This window comes from Strigops habroptila, chromosome 8 (assembly GCF_004027225.2).
Source record: "Strigops habroptila isolate Jane chromosome 8, bStrHab1.2.pri, whole genome shotgun sequence".
Classification (NCBI taxonomy): Eukaryota; Metazoa; Chordata; class Aves; order Psittaciformes; family Psittacidae; genus Strigops; species Strigops habroptila.
In genome coordinates, this window is record NC_044284.2 from 29,646,587 (window position 1) to 29,666,325 (window position 19,739).

Sequence of the window (19,739 nt, forward strand, 5' to 3'; positions counted from 1 at the left end):
CGCTGTAGTCGCCAAAGTAGGCCTTGGCTCCTTCAGGAAAAGCCAGATTTCTCAGAGCACTTGAAGAAGTGACATGAGCCACATCATCCCCATGTGTCTGGGTTTGACACCAGCATCCAAACCTACTTCACCAAATGAATGGCAACATTCCCCTTAAGTTAAATGGAAGCAGGATCAAATCCCCAGCTTTTGAAGTTCCCAAGTAGCATAAGGTTCTGCAGTAGTGATTTTAGCTGCACAACACCAGATTTTAGGGCTACTCTAATCATTGTTGACAGAAAGTGGAGATTAAACAACCCTGAAAGCAGCATGCAATTTCTTTTCAAACAGATAGTGCAGCGTCATTCACAAATCCCTCACAGACATACTGCAGGATTGTCCAAGAGCAGACTAAAAATGGTACTGAAATATTCCAACAATACAACTTATTCCTCCTTTTTCCCCAAAAGAGGCATCACCTGCCAATACTCGGATACATTTCATGCATGAAGAGCAACATTAATTCCTGCCTTTTTTCCTTTTTCAATTTACACTTGTTTCTACCCAGAAAGACATGAAAGGCCAAAAAGCAGTCTTCATGCATACGAATATTCCCCAACTGCTGCAGGACGGGACTCAAATTCTGCAAATAGTTCTGTGTTTATAGACACGCAAAAAAGTTCAACAGACCAAAAGAATGTACACAGTGTCTTACCTCCCAACCGTAACTGGAATCTTTAAGGTGTGGCCGCTGCTCTCCTACAAAAGGGCCAAATTTTTCCCCTGCTTCAATCTTCCTTTTAGTCCATATCCCTAATCCCGCTCCAGGAATGTTGGATTCTCGGAGCTCAAACTCTGAAGGAATGGGAATGTCATCAGCAATATATATCGGAGCCTTGTAAGGAGAGCTCTCCTTTGGCGTGAAAGCTTCACTGGAGGTTGCTGGAGAAGATGGCTCTTGGATGCTGACAGATGTTGGACACTGGACATTTGTAGCCTCTCCATCAGCTTCTGGTGTTTCCTCCAAAGGAAGTTCAGGAAAGCTTTCATACAAACATTCATCACCTGTAAAATAAAGCCAAAGTAGGATTTGAAATATCCTGACAGATTTTGCATATGAAACCCTTTCAGCCTGCACATAAAATGAAGAAGACTGTTTGGAAGACAGGCGGCACCTTCATCAATCACTGGGCCTATAGCAGAGCCTCACCGTGGAAGGAGTTGAGCTTTTTCCCTATTGTAGGCCTGGGGGTACAGAGTGTTTCTTAATATTCCCGACATCAAAAGTGGTTTACATCACTGAACACGAGAAAGGGAATTACATACAGATGTATATGCAGGCACACCCTATTGTCCAATCTGGTCCGGATATAGCACTTTGCGTTGCATACGCTTTGAAATTACAACTGAAAGCCAGCATTATACGTTACAACTGGAATCTAAGTGAAGTGAAAAGCAGGAAAGCTTTACTGGTCTTTCAGAGACAGATTGAACCTAAAATAGCCAAAATTAAGTTTGATGGCCTCCAATTAGTCTTTAGAGGAAAGGATCCAGCCTACCACACAATTCTTGGCAAGAACTTCAGCTGATGTAAATCAGCGTCTTACCATTGACCTCCAAGAAATGCAATGGTCTAAAATAAGTTCAGGATCCAAACAGCACCTTACAGAGAACATGAACGTTCTCCTCTTACAGTTGCAAAAAAACCTGGGGCAGATCCAAAACACATTAAAAAAACCCTTCATCTCTGGGCCTTAGCAAGCGAAATAAAAAAAAATTAAAAAAAATAATAAAAACATCACTAGTTTTTACAGCTCAAAATGTAAGGCTGGTTGTAAATTCCTTTCAGTCAAAAAAGGCCAAGTGACTTCAGCAGGGGCTTTAACTGCACCAGCAATACAGCACTCAACTCTGTAATACATGCAAAAGGAGCAAAAATACAAACCAACCAACCAATCTCGATTATTTACATTTATTTGACTTTATTAATGTTACTGTACTTTTCCTACACACCAGAATTCATTTCACTGAATTCTAACCTATCAAGAGGCAAGAATACTATTCTCCAAGGAATTCAGTTGAGAGATTGAATATTTAAGATCTTCTCATAAGGATACTTGCATAATATGGTTGGCCCAGAAATTAAAGTGTTATTCTGGGCTTGGCATTCAGAGTTACTCTGTTTCAGTGAAGAAACAGGAAACTTTAAAATGTTCTTTCAATTTTTTGCTCATTTAAGAAACTATCCATGGTAGATTAGCACTGTATGCTTTTTCCACTGGAAACTGGTCATAGCCCATTGTTTCTCACATCTTTGTTACATATTATCTCATAGTTTTATATCTGTACTTTCATGCTCCTGGTACTAAGACAAACACTGGGACATAACAAACCATTTGAATAGATTGCTCCCATCACATGACTGGCAAACTGGATTCTTCATCTGTGAGCAATTTATTCACAGCCATCAACTGTTTTTCTTTTTTTTTATGTGGCACTGGGTATGACCACATACATGTCACAAAAAAGTTCAGCTGCCCATTCCCTTGGCCTCTGGTTTGGCAGACTCCTCCTGCACTTAACAATTGAATCTAATATTGATTAATTTGTCACTTTTCTAATACCTGACACTGAGTAGTAGAATATCTTGACTGACTCTACAATTTAGCTGAGAAGGGCACACAGAGGGATTTTCCAATGATTGTGCTTCAGAAATTCTGTCTGTCACAGCTCAGTGGTGCTGAGTTTAACGAAGATGCTGAAGGGTTCATGAAAGCACTGGTGCAGGGAGCTTGCTCTGTGCCTAGCACCTATGAGCCCACGCCTGTACTTTCCTGGCCACAGCAAAACTCAACGTGGACTGCAAGTGATAGAAAAGACATGAAAAGGGTAGAGACACAGCTCCACCTGGATGCCACCATTCACTTTGCCCTGCACTGAGACAACCACTTTACCAGCCTTCTGTGTTACATTGTGGCATTGCTGCTGCCCCAAACATGGCTCCGCTCCAGTGTGGTGGAACAGTGAGAGAGGTTGGTCTGCAGATCCTGGGCATCCCCAAAACCCCAATGCACTCCCTGACTTTACAGGCCAGCAGCAATGCTGCATCCACCCAGGGCAGGCTTGCTCCCATTCAGATATCTTCCCCCAACTGTTTAGATTGTAGTCCTGTCTAAAAGACTTCAGCTGGTTTTGAAACAGGAGAGGGAAAAAAAAAAAAAAAAAAACAAAACCCAAAAACACAACCCGCATATACTCATGGGGTACAGGAAGACAAATCACACAAGGAAAGTGATCTGGATGATGATAAGCACCTGGCTCACTGAAGAGGGGGTTTTAGAACTTCAGGCATCTAAATCCTACTGATTTTCCATGACAGCTGGGTGCCTGACACTCAAACTCCTTAAAAAGCTCATCTCACAGTCACTGCTGTTGTCCCCATTCCATCAAGCAGTGCTCCATAAAACCAAGGCTCTCCCTGTGTCTCATGGCTACGCTCAGCTCTCCACCAAACATTGAAACAGCTCAGCCAAATCGTTTAAGTCAGCATAAGCAACGACCTGCTCTTTGCCTTTCCCTGAAGGGATACCTTCCTCACCCTCACTTGCGAACAGTGCCTGCCCACGAGCCAGCACAAGCTGGGTCTTAAACATTTAAGCAAGCATAGCTTTACAGATGTTTCTTCTCCCCTAGGGACAGTCCAGTTCAATTTCTCTCTCGCAGACTCAAAGGCCTCAGTTATACTTATCTCAGTCATTCTAGCTACACTGGGTTTTAGCCATATAGGGTCAAACCTGCAGCTGATAAATTGGCTTCTGGAAGCCTGGCAGGGAGACAAGTCCATTTGCTGGGTCTATTGTGCCTCCTTTGATTTCCAGCAGCCACACCCGATGTCGTCGTTAAACACGGACTTTCAGTTTGAAAGCTCTGGAAAATATAATATGCCTATATGCACCAAAGCCCTAACAGTATGGGTAAAATGGATTACTGAAATATTATTCTGCCTAAAATAGGAACATTTTCTAGAAAAAATGTATTTTAAAACCTCAAAGTAAACAAGAATTTGAATTACAACTGACCAGGAGATGAAAAGACCATTAAGACATATTTGTGAAATTAATGACAGAAGGAGCTGTATTAAAACCAGTGTACACGAACCAGGGATCTGGTCTTCATTTTCAAAGGGTGTGGGACTATTCCCCTTAAAATTTACACCTACATGGATCAGAGGGACTTCCAGCAAAACCGTGAGATATTGACTGATAGAAAATTTTTGTAAGGTCAGAATTAGATCCAGGGACTGTGACGATAAGCATCTTTTTCCCAGTGACTGCATAGCATTCACACAGAGAGCACTGCAGTTTTGAAATTCAAGATGGCTTCTTTAAAGTCCAATAATTATCCCCACTAGAAATGGAATGAAATTAAAATTGAGGCCCCTGATAAGGAAACAGATGAGATTAGGTAACATGGAAGCTTGAATATTAACCTCCATAAAATTCTTCACCACTATTTTATAATAAAAACATGAGCAAGCTACAGAGGAAACCCAGGAGGAAAGGCTAATTGCTACTAAAATACCAGGGTGGACACCTGTGTTTGCACTTTTGACACAACCTTGCACGCCAGCAGGAAAGAGTCCACGTGGCTGCATGCTGGGGATGTGCCTGGTGAGGTCAGGAGAGTGACATGCCAAAGCTACTGCCGTAACTTCAGGGCCTGGGGTCATTTTGAGACCAAGAGGTCTTCTGTGCATGGCTGGGAGGAGGAGAGGACTTCCTTCCATTTGAATGTTTCTTAGCAGTTCGGCACTCTCTTCCTTTCCAAGAGCAATTACGTAGGAGACATTAACAACCGAAGGAGGCAGAAGTTGCTGAACACAACCCAAACCACTTTCCACTGGCTGTGATTGCTAGTGCAGCAAAGGCACGCTGTTTTCAAAAGCACGTGGGGCCACATGTTCAATGAAACCATGCCTTTCTGCAGTTGAAATGGCATGCAATGGCATCTCATGTCAAGGGGATGTGTTACATGTACCAATTTTTCAGGGTGATCTTCAACTCAAAGTTCACACAAAGTCCTCCGAGGATCAAGCCTGTATCCAGATCTCCAGACCCAAAGCCATCCCTAACAAACAGAAACGTATCCATACAGACTACCCGTTCTTCCTTTCTTCAGGCAATTTGTGCCTGAGGGTATACATTCCCAAAGCAACCATTGACTGATAAACCCTTTAGCACATAAATCTGCTCCTCTGCTCTTGGAACCATGCACATGGCCACCAGTGACTTATAAGCTGGATGGCTGGTTACTCTGAATGAAAGAGGTAGGCTGGAAGCAAAACATCTAGAGAGCCTACTTCAGAAGTGTTTATAATGCCATCATCATCCAAGCAGAATAAAATAATAGCAGAGATAAACGTGGAGGTGGCTCTTTGCAATGAGAAGATACACACTGATTCATGACTGCTACTTCTCAAAGGTGAGAAAGATTTCCCTTAGCCTCAAAGACTAGACATCAGAAGGACCTGGCTCTGTACGATGGGAGAAGCCCATCACATGTCAGGAGCTTTGAGCTCTGCTAGCTCTGTTGATATGAGCCTTTGGCTAGGGTGCATCAATGAAGGCTTTGGGGAAATGTAGTAGGAGCAGGTAAATTAGTCCCTTCTCCTGCGTGAGGCAACAGTGGACCTGAATGTACCACAAAACATTGGACTGGATCTTTGAAAGAGACCAGTGAGCTTTTATACTCATTTGACCTAACATTTCTATTCAATGCTGAGGAAATGAGTACAGAGTATTTGCAGGGATATCTGAAAAAGAGACAGGCATTTCCTGTTGCACACAAATGGGATACCTTTATCTAAATTTGTTTGGACAAGTTTAAAAAAGCAAAAAAAACCAACCAAAAAACCCAAACACCCCACCCCCCCCCCCAAAAAAAAAACCCCAAAAAAAACCCAAACAAAAAAAAACCCAAAAAAACAAAACCTGCTACAGGCAGGGACTGATTGATTACAAATTATACCCACATTGGTCTAGAACACAGGAGATCAGGAAAAGCAGAAAATTAAAAGAAAGTCATTAGATTCAAAAGGAGTATATAGTCAGTGGTGAACTAAATGGTAGCCACTTGACAGTCCCACACCAGGTAGGCATGTCTCAGGGTGGGTCACTTTTATGTTCGCTAGAAAAGAAGCAGAGAAGGATCCTTAGCTTTAGAAACATGCAGAGATTGGGTTACTATCTCCAGGCACAGAAGGGACTCTAGCCAAGAGCTACATTACTCCACTTGAACATTTTATAACTTAACATACCTGAAACTGGTTTGTGCCGCTCCCTATTCACGGAACTGTTCTGTGGAGCTGGACCTAATGACGATTATTTATTATTATGTGTATTGTAACACAGTCTGGGGCCCCCAGGTTGGACCCCATTGTGAAAAGCATCAGACAAACCTGATCAAATGAGATTAGATTCTAAACAGAATAGAGTTAGTAATTCCCAGCTAGGTAAAAAACATAAAATCAGCAGGGGAGAGAGAAACTGTATTACAAATAGAAAGGTTGTACAGCAAAAGAGATTACAAACAAGTTTAGTGATAAACATGACACTTGAAGTAGTTTTGAATCATTACTTCAATTACCAAGAAAAATACTTTCACAAATATTAGCCTTCACATTCCATACTTGTATTACTTGACCCTAACACAAGCATGAGGAAACCAAAGCTGTCCTGAACACACTCTGAAAGTCCAACCATGAAAACCATGCTCATGAACCATGCAATAAGAGCGAGGGAGACCAAAGCACCCACGCGGCGGCCCCAAAGGCCAGATTCTGATTTCTCTTACGTGACTGTTAAGTACAAATGAATTACTTTAGACTTTGACCAAGGAATAAATGAGATCAGTGTCTGTCCTGGAGTTGGCCAAAGCCGCTCGAATTTCTTTGGATTGACATTAATGTAACAAAATGAGAGGGAAACGTGTGGCCCAGATTTCCACTTTCCCTTCGTGCTTGTGACACTACAGATTGCAGAGGGCACTCGTACAGCGTGCTCAGCAAAGCCTCCCTGTACCTCAGTGCTGAGGAGCACTGAGCAAACTCTTCTGTGGTGCCCGCAGAAGAGGGAGTTGTAGATAAAGCCGCACAGACAAAAGCAAGGGAAAAGGGCAACCCGAGGCAGCCTGAGCGCAGCGCACTTTGGGGCTGAAGTACAGAAATCACCAACTTCTCACAGTGCTGCACTGAGGGCTGCAGTGCCTACATGAAATGGAAAAGGACCCCAGTTTGGAGCATTGCTGGAGCGCCCCATGCAAAGAGCTTAAGGGCTCCTAGTAGCTTCTGTCTGTGCCCCATGGCAAGATACACATCAGTAACAACAGCGCAGATAATTCACAAGATGAATTAAAAACCTTCCTTGCATGGGAAGCAACTTTTGTTCCTTGAATTGTTGTATCTGCAGAAAATAACCCTGAAACAAGCAGCTCATACTGGGAGTAGAAGTGAGCTCCTGATGGTAGGAAAAGCACCAAGAGCTTGAGAGAAATCTGTCTTCAGGCAACAATTCAAAGAAGCAAAGTTACACACACTTAAGAGCATCGGGCCTTGGAGAGAGAATAATTTCAGCATTGCCAAATGTTGCTACTAGACCAGCAAAGTCATAATACAGTAACTGCGTAGGGACCTACCCATCGTCTCTGGCAATTCTCACTATCCACCCCTACAATAACTAGTAGCATTTGGTGCTCTGGCTAGTGTCATTCATGTCTAATTGAGTAACACAGTCAAAAGCATCTGATGTGGACCAGACACTGGCTTTTAATTAGGGTCCAGCACTGAGAGACTACAGGTCAAATTCTACTTTCATTTGCACAGGAGCTGCTCTCCTTGATGTCTGGGGAAGTTGCACCTGCTTAACTGAAAAGCAAAATTTGCCTGCCTGTGTTCCTGTGCACTTTCCATATAAATTACTGTATTACATGCAGCAACAAAGAATTATAAATGTTGGCTGGCATGCACTGAATTTATTTACAAGTTAAGTCTAATTTTATTTATGGTTCCAGCACAATCATCTCTGGTAGAAATATTTATGTTATCTGTACTTCTGGTCTGTTAGAGTCTACTGCAATCATAAACACCACTGAAAAATTATTCGCCGTTAGCAGGGTTTAAACTACCCATTATATCACTAGCTAGTGCCAATAAACTTTGGTGCTGGTTGATAAAGTTTCCTCAATGGAATAAATATATATTTGACTTTCAAAATCTTTTCTGGGTTACACAGAACGGGGGGTAAGAGAAGAGGGAAGTGCCAGCTGCAGCATTTGATATACTGAGGGCCAGATCTACAGCTAGCAAGGAGCCTGTAGAGATCCACACTGTCTGGGAGGCAGCCCAAAGCATGCTGAAACTCTAATAGATTTAATTTGTATCTTAGTAAAATATTTCAACCAAGTGGAGCTGCAGCAGCTAACACATAGTCACTAATGCCTTTCATGACTCTATGGAGTAGGCCCAAGGGAAAAAGTGGGGGGGGGAAACCTGCCTTGAAATTTTGAGCCCTTAGTACTGTTTGCTGCTAAAGGAGGAAAATGGATTAAAGGAACCGGCTTTTGTTCATTGTTCAATTTTGTTCATTTTTCATTGTAAACATGACATATATTCTCACACTGACATGGCACGAAAAGCCAACAAGCTTAGGAGAAAACTAGGAATGTGAAGGTTAAATGTGAATTGGTGAGATCAAACACTTTATAGCATATTTATAGAAAATACAAACTGGGAACAAAATTTAACTAAATCTGTATCAGCTGGGGTAAGACTGAAAAGGTAATGCGCTTAAATAGTCCCTGACATGGTGAAAAACTTGCTGCAAAAGAACATTTTTAAATAAAAACGATTACTTAAACCAACAGTGTTATAATAAATGCAAATGAAACTTTATCTCAATGTAATAAATCAGTGTAACTGAACTTCTTTTTACTCATTAGTAGACCTTTACTGTTTTAAACTGAGATGTGTCACAAAGTAGCACTGGAAATCACATGCCTCTAACAGAAAGCAGTAATAAAAGATGACTATTCTACCAAATTATAATGAAGACATAACAGAGTGAATTATAAAACAAAGGTTATAGATAGCAACTGAGCCTTGTAGAGGTAATGACTTTTAATTGGATTGAGTTTATCATATTTTCAGAGGTACAGCACAACCAGAAGAAAGGATTAGAATTATTTCCACATTTCATTATTTGGTATAATGAGAAATCAGAGGGAGGTCCACATCCCTGATGTGTTTGGTAAGCCACAGGAGATGTTGAACATGTCAGTATCTGGTAGAACATGGTCCTGAGACACAAATGCATTTTCCCCTTATAATGCAGCAAAGAGTAATCACTTGAGATTAAAAAAAAGAAAAAAAAAAAAAAAAAAAAAGAAATAAGTTGGGGGTGAGGGGGGAAGGAAGCCAGGTCATGAAGTTTTGTTTCAAAAGCACATTACAAATAAAAAGGAATTTAACCCCTTCCTGCCAGCAGCCCCTTCAGCACTAGCCTACAAACACCCATACATCTGCTTTGGGAAGCTGAATAACTCTCACTCTAAGCACCAATAAGTTAAAATATGAGTATGAAATAAATAAGTTAAAAAACCATGAATTGACAAAGGCTCAGCCATCTCACCCCCTCTCTCATGCCTGAATAGTCACCTCATCATTGCAAAAAGGCCCTGAGGAAACCACTGGGGAGGGGACCCACCCTGCCTGAATCCCAAAGGGATCCCCTGCCTGTATTCCACCTGGGAAGAATATGGGACATGGACCAGTGGGGAGAAGGCAGCTGGTGATGAAAGCGTAAGAGCTGAGGAATTATTGCAGAAAGCCCAGTGGACACAGCAGGGTACCAATGATGCACCCATTTGCATGCTACACCCAAGTATTTCAGGGAGGGATTTATTTTGGGAAGCTGCCTCTGGAAAATCAAGTTGCCACAGAGCAGAGACAGAAGGTTTTACCAGCAGCCAGACAGCTTTTTAATTATGCAATTATGGTAAGAGATTCTTAATTATGTTTGAGTGACACTGTGATACACTGCAGTTAAGTCCTTGAAACACTAACAGAAGTACTCGTAACAAGTACACTAATCAGGAAAAGCATCAATTAATTAATCCTACGATACTGTCCACTTCAAAAACTCAATGTCTGGCAAGACTGGCTTCCAGAATTTGTTTCTGAGGAGATACAAGGCCACAATTTTTCCTGCAACTGACTTCTCAGCAGTATGTGCTCTAGTTATTTCTCCACCAGGTCACCCAGTAAAACAAGCAGGACATACTTAGCTGATTGGAAAATTGTGAATCTTAAGAGCAACTATACTTCATGTTACACATGTGGGTGTATTTTGTGTCATTCTGCAGGGCATCAATATATGTTTGTATACAACTGGGTTGGTTGAGTAAAGTCATCATTTTAAAAAATAAACAAACAAACATAAAAACTACACACAACAAGAAACCCTCCAAAAACCAAACCACAAAACAAAAACCACCCTATGGGACAGTTTTATTTTATCATATGGAGGAATACTTTTATTTCTGTATGACAATATTGTTTTGGGTGGGATTATTCCAAGACATGGATGACAACTTGTTCTTATTTGTCTCTGTGAAACCTAGGTCCTCGGCTGGCACACATAGCTTTGACAAGTTCTTATCCATATCTCACTCAACACAACTTACACATTTCTGGAGTGCAAGAATCATTTTTGTTTCATTTTTCCAGCAAAAAAGCATTTTGAACTGATTTATCTACATTATTTCCACTGATACCACCTTCCCTTTCATCCAGACACTGTCCATTCCTCCAAACATTTCCAGTTTGTTCTGACAAACCATATTCTGCCTGTCCCAGACATAATTTTAAATAAGCACTTCTTAATTTTTAATATCAATCAAATATTCATGATCAAAAACATATTTGTGTTTCCCAGCACATTTCAGAAGGCAGGTCTGTCCCAGCAAACTTAGGATTTAGGGGGTATCTTCTAGTTGGTGGGACTTTTGCCAGTGATTTTAATGAAATTATAATTTCAGTTGTGATGTAGATAAAGTTTGCCCGTGAAACTGATAGCATTTATTGTAGACATCCAAGCACAAGCAGGAAAAAAAGCTACTTGCTGCCCTACAGCAAGCACCAGAGTCCACGGCAGCATGACTTCAAACAAGCATGGAAGCAAAAGGAAACTGCACCCATTAAGTACATTTACAATTCTCCATTGCCTAAGATAGTTTATTTTTTCTAAAAAGCGTGGCATACACAAGAGTGTGATGAACTACAAGGATTTGTAGCAATTATTTTCCTTGGCCTTTGTGTAAGAGGGCAGGGTGGGGGAAATGCTAGACTTTTTGCAACCCAACCATCCATAGGGAGATAGAATAAGGGCCCATCACTTCCATCACCACACTGTTTCAAGCACTTCTTCAGCTCAGCTAAAGGATGATGGACTGCTTCACTGTCAGTGACCACAGCTCCCTCCCTTTACCCTGTCTGCATCCTCTGCTATGGGAAGGTGTTTTAAAGACAGAGGTTAGCTGTTCCCCTGAAAACCCTTCATTTTCTCTACACTCTCTCCCATTTCTTTCTCTTCCCATTTTTCTCAGATCTGCCTCATTTTCTTTTCCATGTACTTACCAAAAAAAATCATGGAAAAGGAAAACATTTAGAGAATTCAAAAAAAAAAATCCAAACCCCAAATGTTACAGCTTTGACAGTTTTGCTGAGCGATCAAGAGACTTGTTTTAAAAGCGTTTGCAGCAATTGGGCAAATCCAGGATATTGTTGCCTCTTTCCTATAAAATTGCTCCTCATGCAATTTAGAAACTTCTCTGAGAGTTTGGCTGTATTTTTACCTAGCACATCTCTGATCGGTAAAAGCTCTCTGTGGGTTGATTGCTTTGAGGTTTTCAACACTATGTAAGAGTTTTCCGCTCTTGCTTCTCTCCCCTCCTGGTGGTCCACAGCTGATACTAGGAGGTGCCTGCTCTCTCTTTAAGAAGTATTTACAACCTCTGCCAAAAAATATCCCTTGCTACACCCTTCACTTGGATGCAGAGTAACATCTCACTCTGCTCACCCCTTTTCCTCTTTCTTTGGAAGAAAATTAGCAAAATTGATTACATCCATCTGAATTGCTGTTTTTACAGGGAAAACCTTTTCCCTGGAGCTCTAGGGGACCTAGAGCCCAACTGCCAGTGGTGTTCTTTTCTCACGTTTGGACACCTCCATGCAAGTAAAAGCTTCACGGACAGAGATATCACAGGCACAGAAATCACTGGGAAGTTTTTGACCAGCAAAGACCAAAGCTTTTCAAGACCGGCTAGTTAAAAAAGATTGGAAAGATATTTCAGCACACACAAAACTAAAAGGAAAGACCTCCTGGGTTCTCACCTCCCTAGTCTATCAAACTGTGGAGCCTTTGCTTATACTGGGAATGAATAGCTCTGACACTGCACACACAGTTGCTTTTGCAAAAAAATATCCAGTAACAAATTCTCCCATTCTCTCTTGGGTTTCCCGTTTCTTCCACAGGATCATATTATCTCATTTGCCTCAGATGAGCCCCATGGCAAATAGCTCATCTCTCCCCGTGCTTTGAAGATGCAAAGCGGGACAGTAGGGAAATGCAAAGTGTTCTCATAGCACCAGTAGCCTGTTATACGGCAGGCAGAGTGACAGTCCTTATTCTGATCACATCCTCCCTCCAAAATCAACAGTGACACCAGTGTGAAACCAGAACGAGATCCCTGCTGTGAAACAGTTAACATCAGTTAGATCTATTTTGACTTTTAAAAAAAAAAAAAGAAAAAGAAGAAAGAAGAAAAGAAAAAGTGGGACTACAGTTTATTTTACATGGCTTCCTGGTCAAAGCCTCAAACATTTTGTAGATATTTATTAATATATATTAACTGTAAAGAAAGTTAACTGCTAATGTAATTTATTCCATTCTTTGTCCCATGCACCTTGTATCGCTTTCTATGAAGCTGTTGATCTTGGAGAAGCAGAGGGGTCCTGGTGAGCTGCTAGCAGAGAGCAATAAATCAGCACTCTGAAAGCTTCTGGTTCATCCCAATAACTTGGAAGCAAATTTGAAAAATAATCCTCTTTTTTCCCCCCTCAAACTGGCAATCTTCACAAGTTCTATTGTTTTCATGTGCAGGCTGATATATGACAGCTTAAATAAATATATAGCACTTAATGGAGCAAATTCAGCCTTAGCGTAACTGGATGCCATGCCATTAGAGACCTTGGCCCAAGCATTGCTCTCCATCCCAAAGGATCACAGAGGACCCTACAAGCTCAAACTAACATGAGGTTGTTATATATTTTAATTCTACTTATGTCACTACGGACTAATCTTCTGTTTAAAGAGTACTTAACTATATATCTATTTATGTTTACAGACATGGATTTAAGTACTGTTTATAATGACAAGAATGTATATATACAACATGTATATGTAATATAATATTACATGTATACACAGAGACACATCCTAAATCATGGAAGTGGTGGAGTTCTTGAGCATGGCTTAAGGAGTTGTTGGGGTTTTTTTAAGAATGATTTTAATTCATTTTTGTTCTTTCAAAACACAGCCAAAAATGCTCAGAAGTTTTCAAGCTAGACTGTTAAATTTCACAAAACCATAAGTCATCACGGAAGAGATCTGTTGTCAGATACCCTTCACCATACCAGTATCTGTCATACCAGCAGAGCAGAGCAGGAACAGTGTGGGTTGCACTTGCTCAAGCAGCAGTGATACAATTACTGCTCATGGAAGAGATTTTCCAAATGCAGAAGTGGAAGCAACAAATTGCATTTTACACTTACTTTCCCTGGTAAGCTCATTAGAAGATGAAGTCAAGTAAAAGCTACTCTTCCTAGAGCACTTTTCAAAGCAAGCATCAAACTGGTACTTAGCTGATCTTCTTCACACTTCTGTGAACCTCAATTCAGCAAGTTAGATAAGGCTATGCATAGCTCCAAGCATGTCAGAGGAAAGAAAATACACGTATTATTGTGAGAACGTGTTGAAAGAGCATTGAGTGCACAACTGTGCCTCCATCTCATCCATGGGCACACTAGGTGAACTTAACTGACCCACAGTCATAAACTAAACTGGTGGCAAGTTTAGAGAACAAGCAAGTTGTCTGAATTCGGCATCCCTTAGTGCTTCCCCACAAAACCACAGTCCAGCTGCTCTGCAGAGCATTAGCTGGCAGTGCATGTATGGACCACAGCCCACATGGGAAAAGCCAAGCAAGCCTTCAAAGAGCTTTAAAGCAAAGACTGGAATCTGGCAAGCCTTGCACAAGAGCCCATGTTGGGCAAAGGGAAAAGCTGCCTTTCAGTGAGGGCTCATGACAGGGGCTAAGAAAAGGTCAGCCGGAGGAAGGGGAACTAAGGACCCAGCCTGCCTATGGGATTCTTCTCTCAGGTATCGTGCTCAGAACTAACAGTGTCCCTCCTCACACAGGATGGGAAACCATCCTGTTTTCTCCCCTGGAGCCATTACCACTCTTCTCCAAGATCAGTGAGAGCACCATGATCTCACATGTACCAAATTGAGAGAGCACAACAAATAGCCCAAAGCTTGAGCAATACTTCCTAAAAAAAATAAAAAACCAAAAAAAAAAAAACCCACAAACCCTGAACCAAGTGCTGTGGTTCAAAAGGAGCTTTGGCCTATTAGAAAATGCCTGCAAAAAGCACATCTCCAGGGCTGAGACCACCAGAGATGCACCCCAATTCCCAGGCTGGGCTGGCAGACTCCTTCCATGCAGAAGAGCCCGTTTCCATTCCCTGCTGCTCACCATGGAATTCATCTCAGAGTTAACCTTGTGTTCTCTCATTAGAGGCCAAATCCCTAGCACTTATGCACCCGCAAGGAATTTTGCAGGAGGAAGAGAGCTCAACATCAGTTTTGTCCAGGTATTTTAGCAGATCAGGATAGACCAAATAAATACCATTTGTTGTTTAAACTGCAAATCCCAGCAACTTCTTCGAACAGGAGCATTTGGTAGCTGACACATCTACGGATGTTTTAAATCATAAAGACATCCACTCCATTTTGGTTTTAATGTGTTTGTGTGTGAAGTTCTTTGTCATTCCAGCCCACCTGTCTCAGAGCACAGAAATCGAAAACAGGAGTAACTCTCGAATTTCACCTCAATTTAATCCATCACAGAAAGCAGACTGGTTTTGCACTGTATAGAGAAAAAAAAAAAAACACCACGACATTTAAACAAAGTGACACAGATCATCAGCAGATCAACTGAAAATGACAGCTCAATCAAACAAATGTATGTTGAGAATTTCCACAGGGCAGCTCTAGCTGCAGCCAAACCAAATTTGTTTACTATACATAAGTTAGCTGCTTAGAAACATTCAGTATGCTGCTAGCCAGATGATGACTTTCCCAGATAAACATCTATTTAACCAAATATCCCCCCAGCCATGGAAAGTGCTAGCAAAGTTTTGATATATTCTAGTCTCTTAAAAATACGACTTTGCTCCGGTGACAGGCTGGTACCAACTCAACCCTGTGGCATCTAGGTAAAAATAACTAAACACTCCTTTAAAATGAATAAATAAATAAATAAATAGATAGATAGATAAAATGTTATAACCACCAAAAGGTAGGCAAAACTCTATAATCCTGATGGAGTGTTTCTAGCTGCCAATAAATTCAGAAAGTGGCATTAAAGTGAAATACAAATTACAAACTTGGGAAGCACCAGAGAAAACTGTGCATCCTGTGCCATATATCAAATATCGAGAAGAAGGAATTTGTCTCCTTCTTTTAAAGTGAAGTATTCCTGCTGAAATCGATGACAAATCTCCTATTGATTCCAGAGGTGCCACATTAAGCTATCACTGAGGAAATATATTGATAAGAGCTCCTCTCTATGATTCTTTCCTGTTTTAGAGCAGTTTTTCTGCAGTGTTATTTACTATTAGTAGAAATGGCAAAAATAGTTTTGAAGATTAGGAAGTCACTTGGAAAATTTAGTCATTTAGAGGTCATTAAAACATACATGAAGTTTCAGACAAAATCAGATGCCTGAGTAACAGAGGATTCAGTTCACACAACAGCAGCACTCCCTGCTCTCAGCAAAACCAAGGAGACCCCATCAGACTCAAGCCCGACTAGAAGGACATGGCTCGCATCCACTGAAATCAGTGGCCAAAAGCCCACCTGATGTGAAAATGCCAGATTTTATTTAGACTGACTATTTCAGGGACAAGCAGCACAGCTACGGTTCAGCCAGCACATGTGCACTCCACTCTGCATGTACACACACGTTTAGAGGGTGCTCATGCAACTATATAACTCTAAACTGAATAAGGGACTGGGAATGCCTGGCTAATATAATGACTTGCAACATAAATTGCAATTTTGATGAAAGCCCATTTAAAATTTATTTATTTATGTCTGATTTGTTAAAATAAATAATTCAAAAAAATAAAAGCTACTAGGCAATACATATCTGCTCTTCAAAGTTCTGTCAAAAAAAAGAGTGCCTATAAAGCACATTTTCTGATGGACATCTGCTTACTATTTAATACCCACAAAGAGAATATTTACAACAAAAAACAAGTGCAACAGATTAAGAGGTCTGTGATGCTGGCGCATCCTGAGGAGCAGTGTTTACACAACCATCAGAGTGATGTGTGATGGCAATGGAGAGAATAGATGCTTACAGATTTGTCATAACCTGTTTCCTAGGGCAAAAAAATGTACCAAAAGATGTCTTTTAAGTGATCCGACAACCCTAAATAACTAGTACCCAAGCTGGAGGCTGCTTGAGAAAAGCAAAACCAGCTACACTGGACCAGCAGTGAGAGGTAAATGCATTTTTCTACCCTCCTGTTGCAAAAGAAGAGGCCAAGCTGCCTGTGTTTAAATGCAGAAACCTCAGTGTCCTGTTCTCATCACAGTGACAGAGACCCACAGACCCCATGAGATTAATAAAATGAAGAGATGAGTCCAGAAGTGCAAGAGTCTGATGGGGTTGGAGGTGAAAGGAAAAATCCCCCAGGTGCTGCTTTACCAGCCTGGTGTGAGGGGTTTGCTGTACACAAAACCACACATTGCTGAATACCACGGGATTTCATTTAAAAGTCTCCATCTGGGGGAGTTTAACTCATGAGTTTCGAGCGCATAATTGCACTTTTGCTAGAGTTTACAAATTTACGTATTGCTGGGGAAGAAATCTGTGGGAAACTAGGGATGAAGAACAGCAAAATTCAAAGTATTAACCCCATGAAGAGATCCTTGCTTGAAGAGTTTTTTCGAATGTTGTGTTTCTCCCAGTGCAAAAGAGCCACCTGATGATACAGAGCAGACATCACAACGTTTAAATTTCGTTCTATTTTCAATGACGCAGGATTATTTTTTCTCTTTCCCCCTTCCCCTTCCCCTGAAAATAACACGCAGAAAAACAAGCTAAAGGCATGCGCATACAATGGGGAAATTTAAACAAGATTTAATCTTGCAAATTAACACTCAGAAGAGAAGTAACCATAAAAATAAATAGGAAAAGGAGTTTAGGCAAGTTAACCCAGACTACCCAGAACAACAACAAACCACCAAACACTAATATACCTCCCCCAATCACCTCCCCACCAAAAACCAAAAAAACCCCTGCAACCAACCAACCAAGCAAAAACTAAAAGCCAACAGCAACAACAACAACAAAAAAAAAATTGGTAAATTTTCTTTGATTTCAGTGGTATAGCTGTTTTCAAATTCTATTTCTGGAGATGCAAACCAGCTGAAATTACATCCATGCAATACCTGAGTATTACTGTCCTCTTCCTCTCTAATCCCAGTCCACAAGCTACACATAAAATATGATTCCCAACTAACCTGAGCTTCAACACAGACTCTGCTGACAGATCAAGGAGGGTGATGCAGACTATTGCTGGTAGCAGATTTCGCTTCCCACAGGGAAACCAAAGATAGGACCATGAAGTCTTCATGCTCATTGACAAGCAGTGGGTCACTTAAATCCAACTTTAGTTGTGCGAGTAAATCAATTTTATTCCTAGTGAGTTAAAGACACCAGTGCAAACAGCCAAACAGGGCATATAATCAGCAAAGTCACCTGTGTCCTGCAGTTTACTGAAGAAAATATATCCAGACATATATATACGGGGAAAACTTGTTTCCTTTTCTTCCAATGGCCTGGCTCCCTAAGATGCTGACCATCTATCCTGCCCATGGTAGGAGTCCAGAAAACCATGCAGCAGCCCCACACTGGGTAACCAAACCAGCAAACTTTTTGTAATTTTCCTAGTTTCATTTGGAACTCTCAGTAGCATTACTCCTAGCATTTACAACCTTGACTCAGGGCTAATTTAACCCAGTTCAGAGCAGAACTGAATCAGGCCATAGTGGGTATTCATAAGCTTAATATGAATAAAAAGCGATAGTAGAAGCTAACATTGATAGGAGCAAGAAGTGAGAAACTTCATGATCCCAACCAACACACAGAGATCTGCAGAAATCAAAGCACAGGATGCACTATGGTTTCCACTGCATTCCTCAGACTCAGAGATCTGCCAATATTTTGCACGTAAGCATGCAGACCTTCAAAAGAGCCGATTTTGTCCCAAGAAAGTACAAAACAATCACTACAAAGGGAAGTAATGAAAAATCCTCCTCCTGAACAAACATGCCATAAAAATTAAGTATAAATCATAAAACCCAAATGAAAACAACCACTCCTCCCCCAAAATTGCCCAAATAATGGGATGAGGAAGTTTTCACTGATTAGATTAAATACTGCAAAGCACTTTCAAACTCCAGTAACAAACTACTTTAAAAGCAGTGACAGAAAGCAATGCACAACACACAGGGCAATCCAGGGGTACACAGAGGCAAAGCAAGGCCTGACCCAAAGCCCTGGGACAAAAGCTTTGCCTTGCCCCAAAATGCCTGGAAAAGGCTTCTGATAAGTGAACTACCTTGGCTAACTCCACTCTCATGGGTTTACTGCTTAGGTCAGTAGAAGAAAAATGAAGCTAACAAACGTTTTTGAAAACGCTGGTTCTTGAAAGCAAACTTATTACGCTGAGGACTAAGCACCATCAAGCACAAAACTCCGACATCACAGCTTGAGACAAAATGCCAGACCCTCACACAAAGTACTTCTGTAAGATTATTTCCCCAACTCAGCAGAGAATATAGCAAAATAGGTCATACATCACAGGAGGAAAACAACACCATGCTCAAGAATGAAACTCCTTGAAACAAAAGGTTTCCACATTTATTCTACCCCACCAGCTCTCAACATCAAATGTCTCCATCATGCAGGAGGTCAGCTTCTCACCCCTCAGTCTGCCACATTCAACCTTGGATGCAAAAAGTCTAGCAGTGACAGAAATGAGAGGGAAGATGCTAAAATAAGTTTAATTACTGTCTTTTGCCTTGAGATATATTCACCTTTTTACAGTGTTCCCTTTCAAGCACATGAAAGCCAACAAAACAGGCAAATTCCTCTGATCCATAGCAAAAGGTGTTACTACACAGGTGCAACTCCAGGGAATCCATGCCTGCTATCATACATCCAGCAAAAGTATTGGTCTCATGGTAGCCTGGTCCATCAGGATTCTAGAGCACCAACATGGTGTTTGGAGGTAGCTTTCACACAGCTCTGCCAGCAGATAGCCTTCACTCCATCACTCCTATGGAGGAAGT

At 41.1% G+C, this 19,739-nt stretch overlaps 1 protein-coding gene across 1 annotated transcript in view; it reads right to left on the reverse strand.

Annotated features, from left to right (window-relative positions):
- Window positions 1-521: 521 nt before the first annotated feature.
- The window catches only part of LOC115611687 (histone-lysine N-methyltransferase MECOM-like), a 154,079-nt gene continuing 134,861 nt past the window's right edge, over window positions 522-19,739 (reverse strand). The window contains exon 2 of the mRNA XM_030494984.1: window positions 522-1,044. Within this exon, the coding sequence (XP_030350844.1) occupies window positions 641-1,044 (404 nt within the window). The 3' untranslated portion in view covers window positions 522-640. The remainder of the gene's footprint in view (window positions 1,045-19,739) is intronic.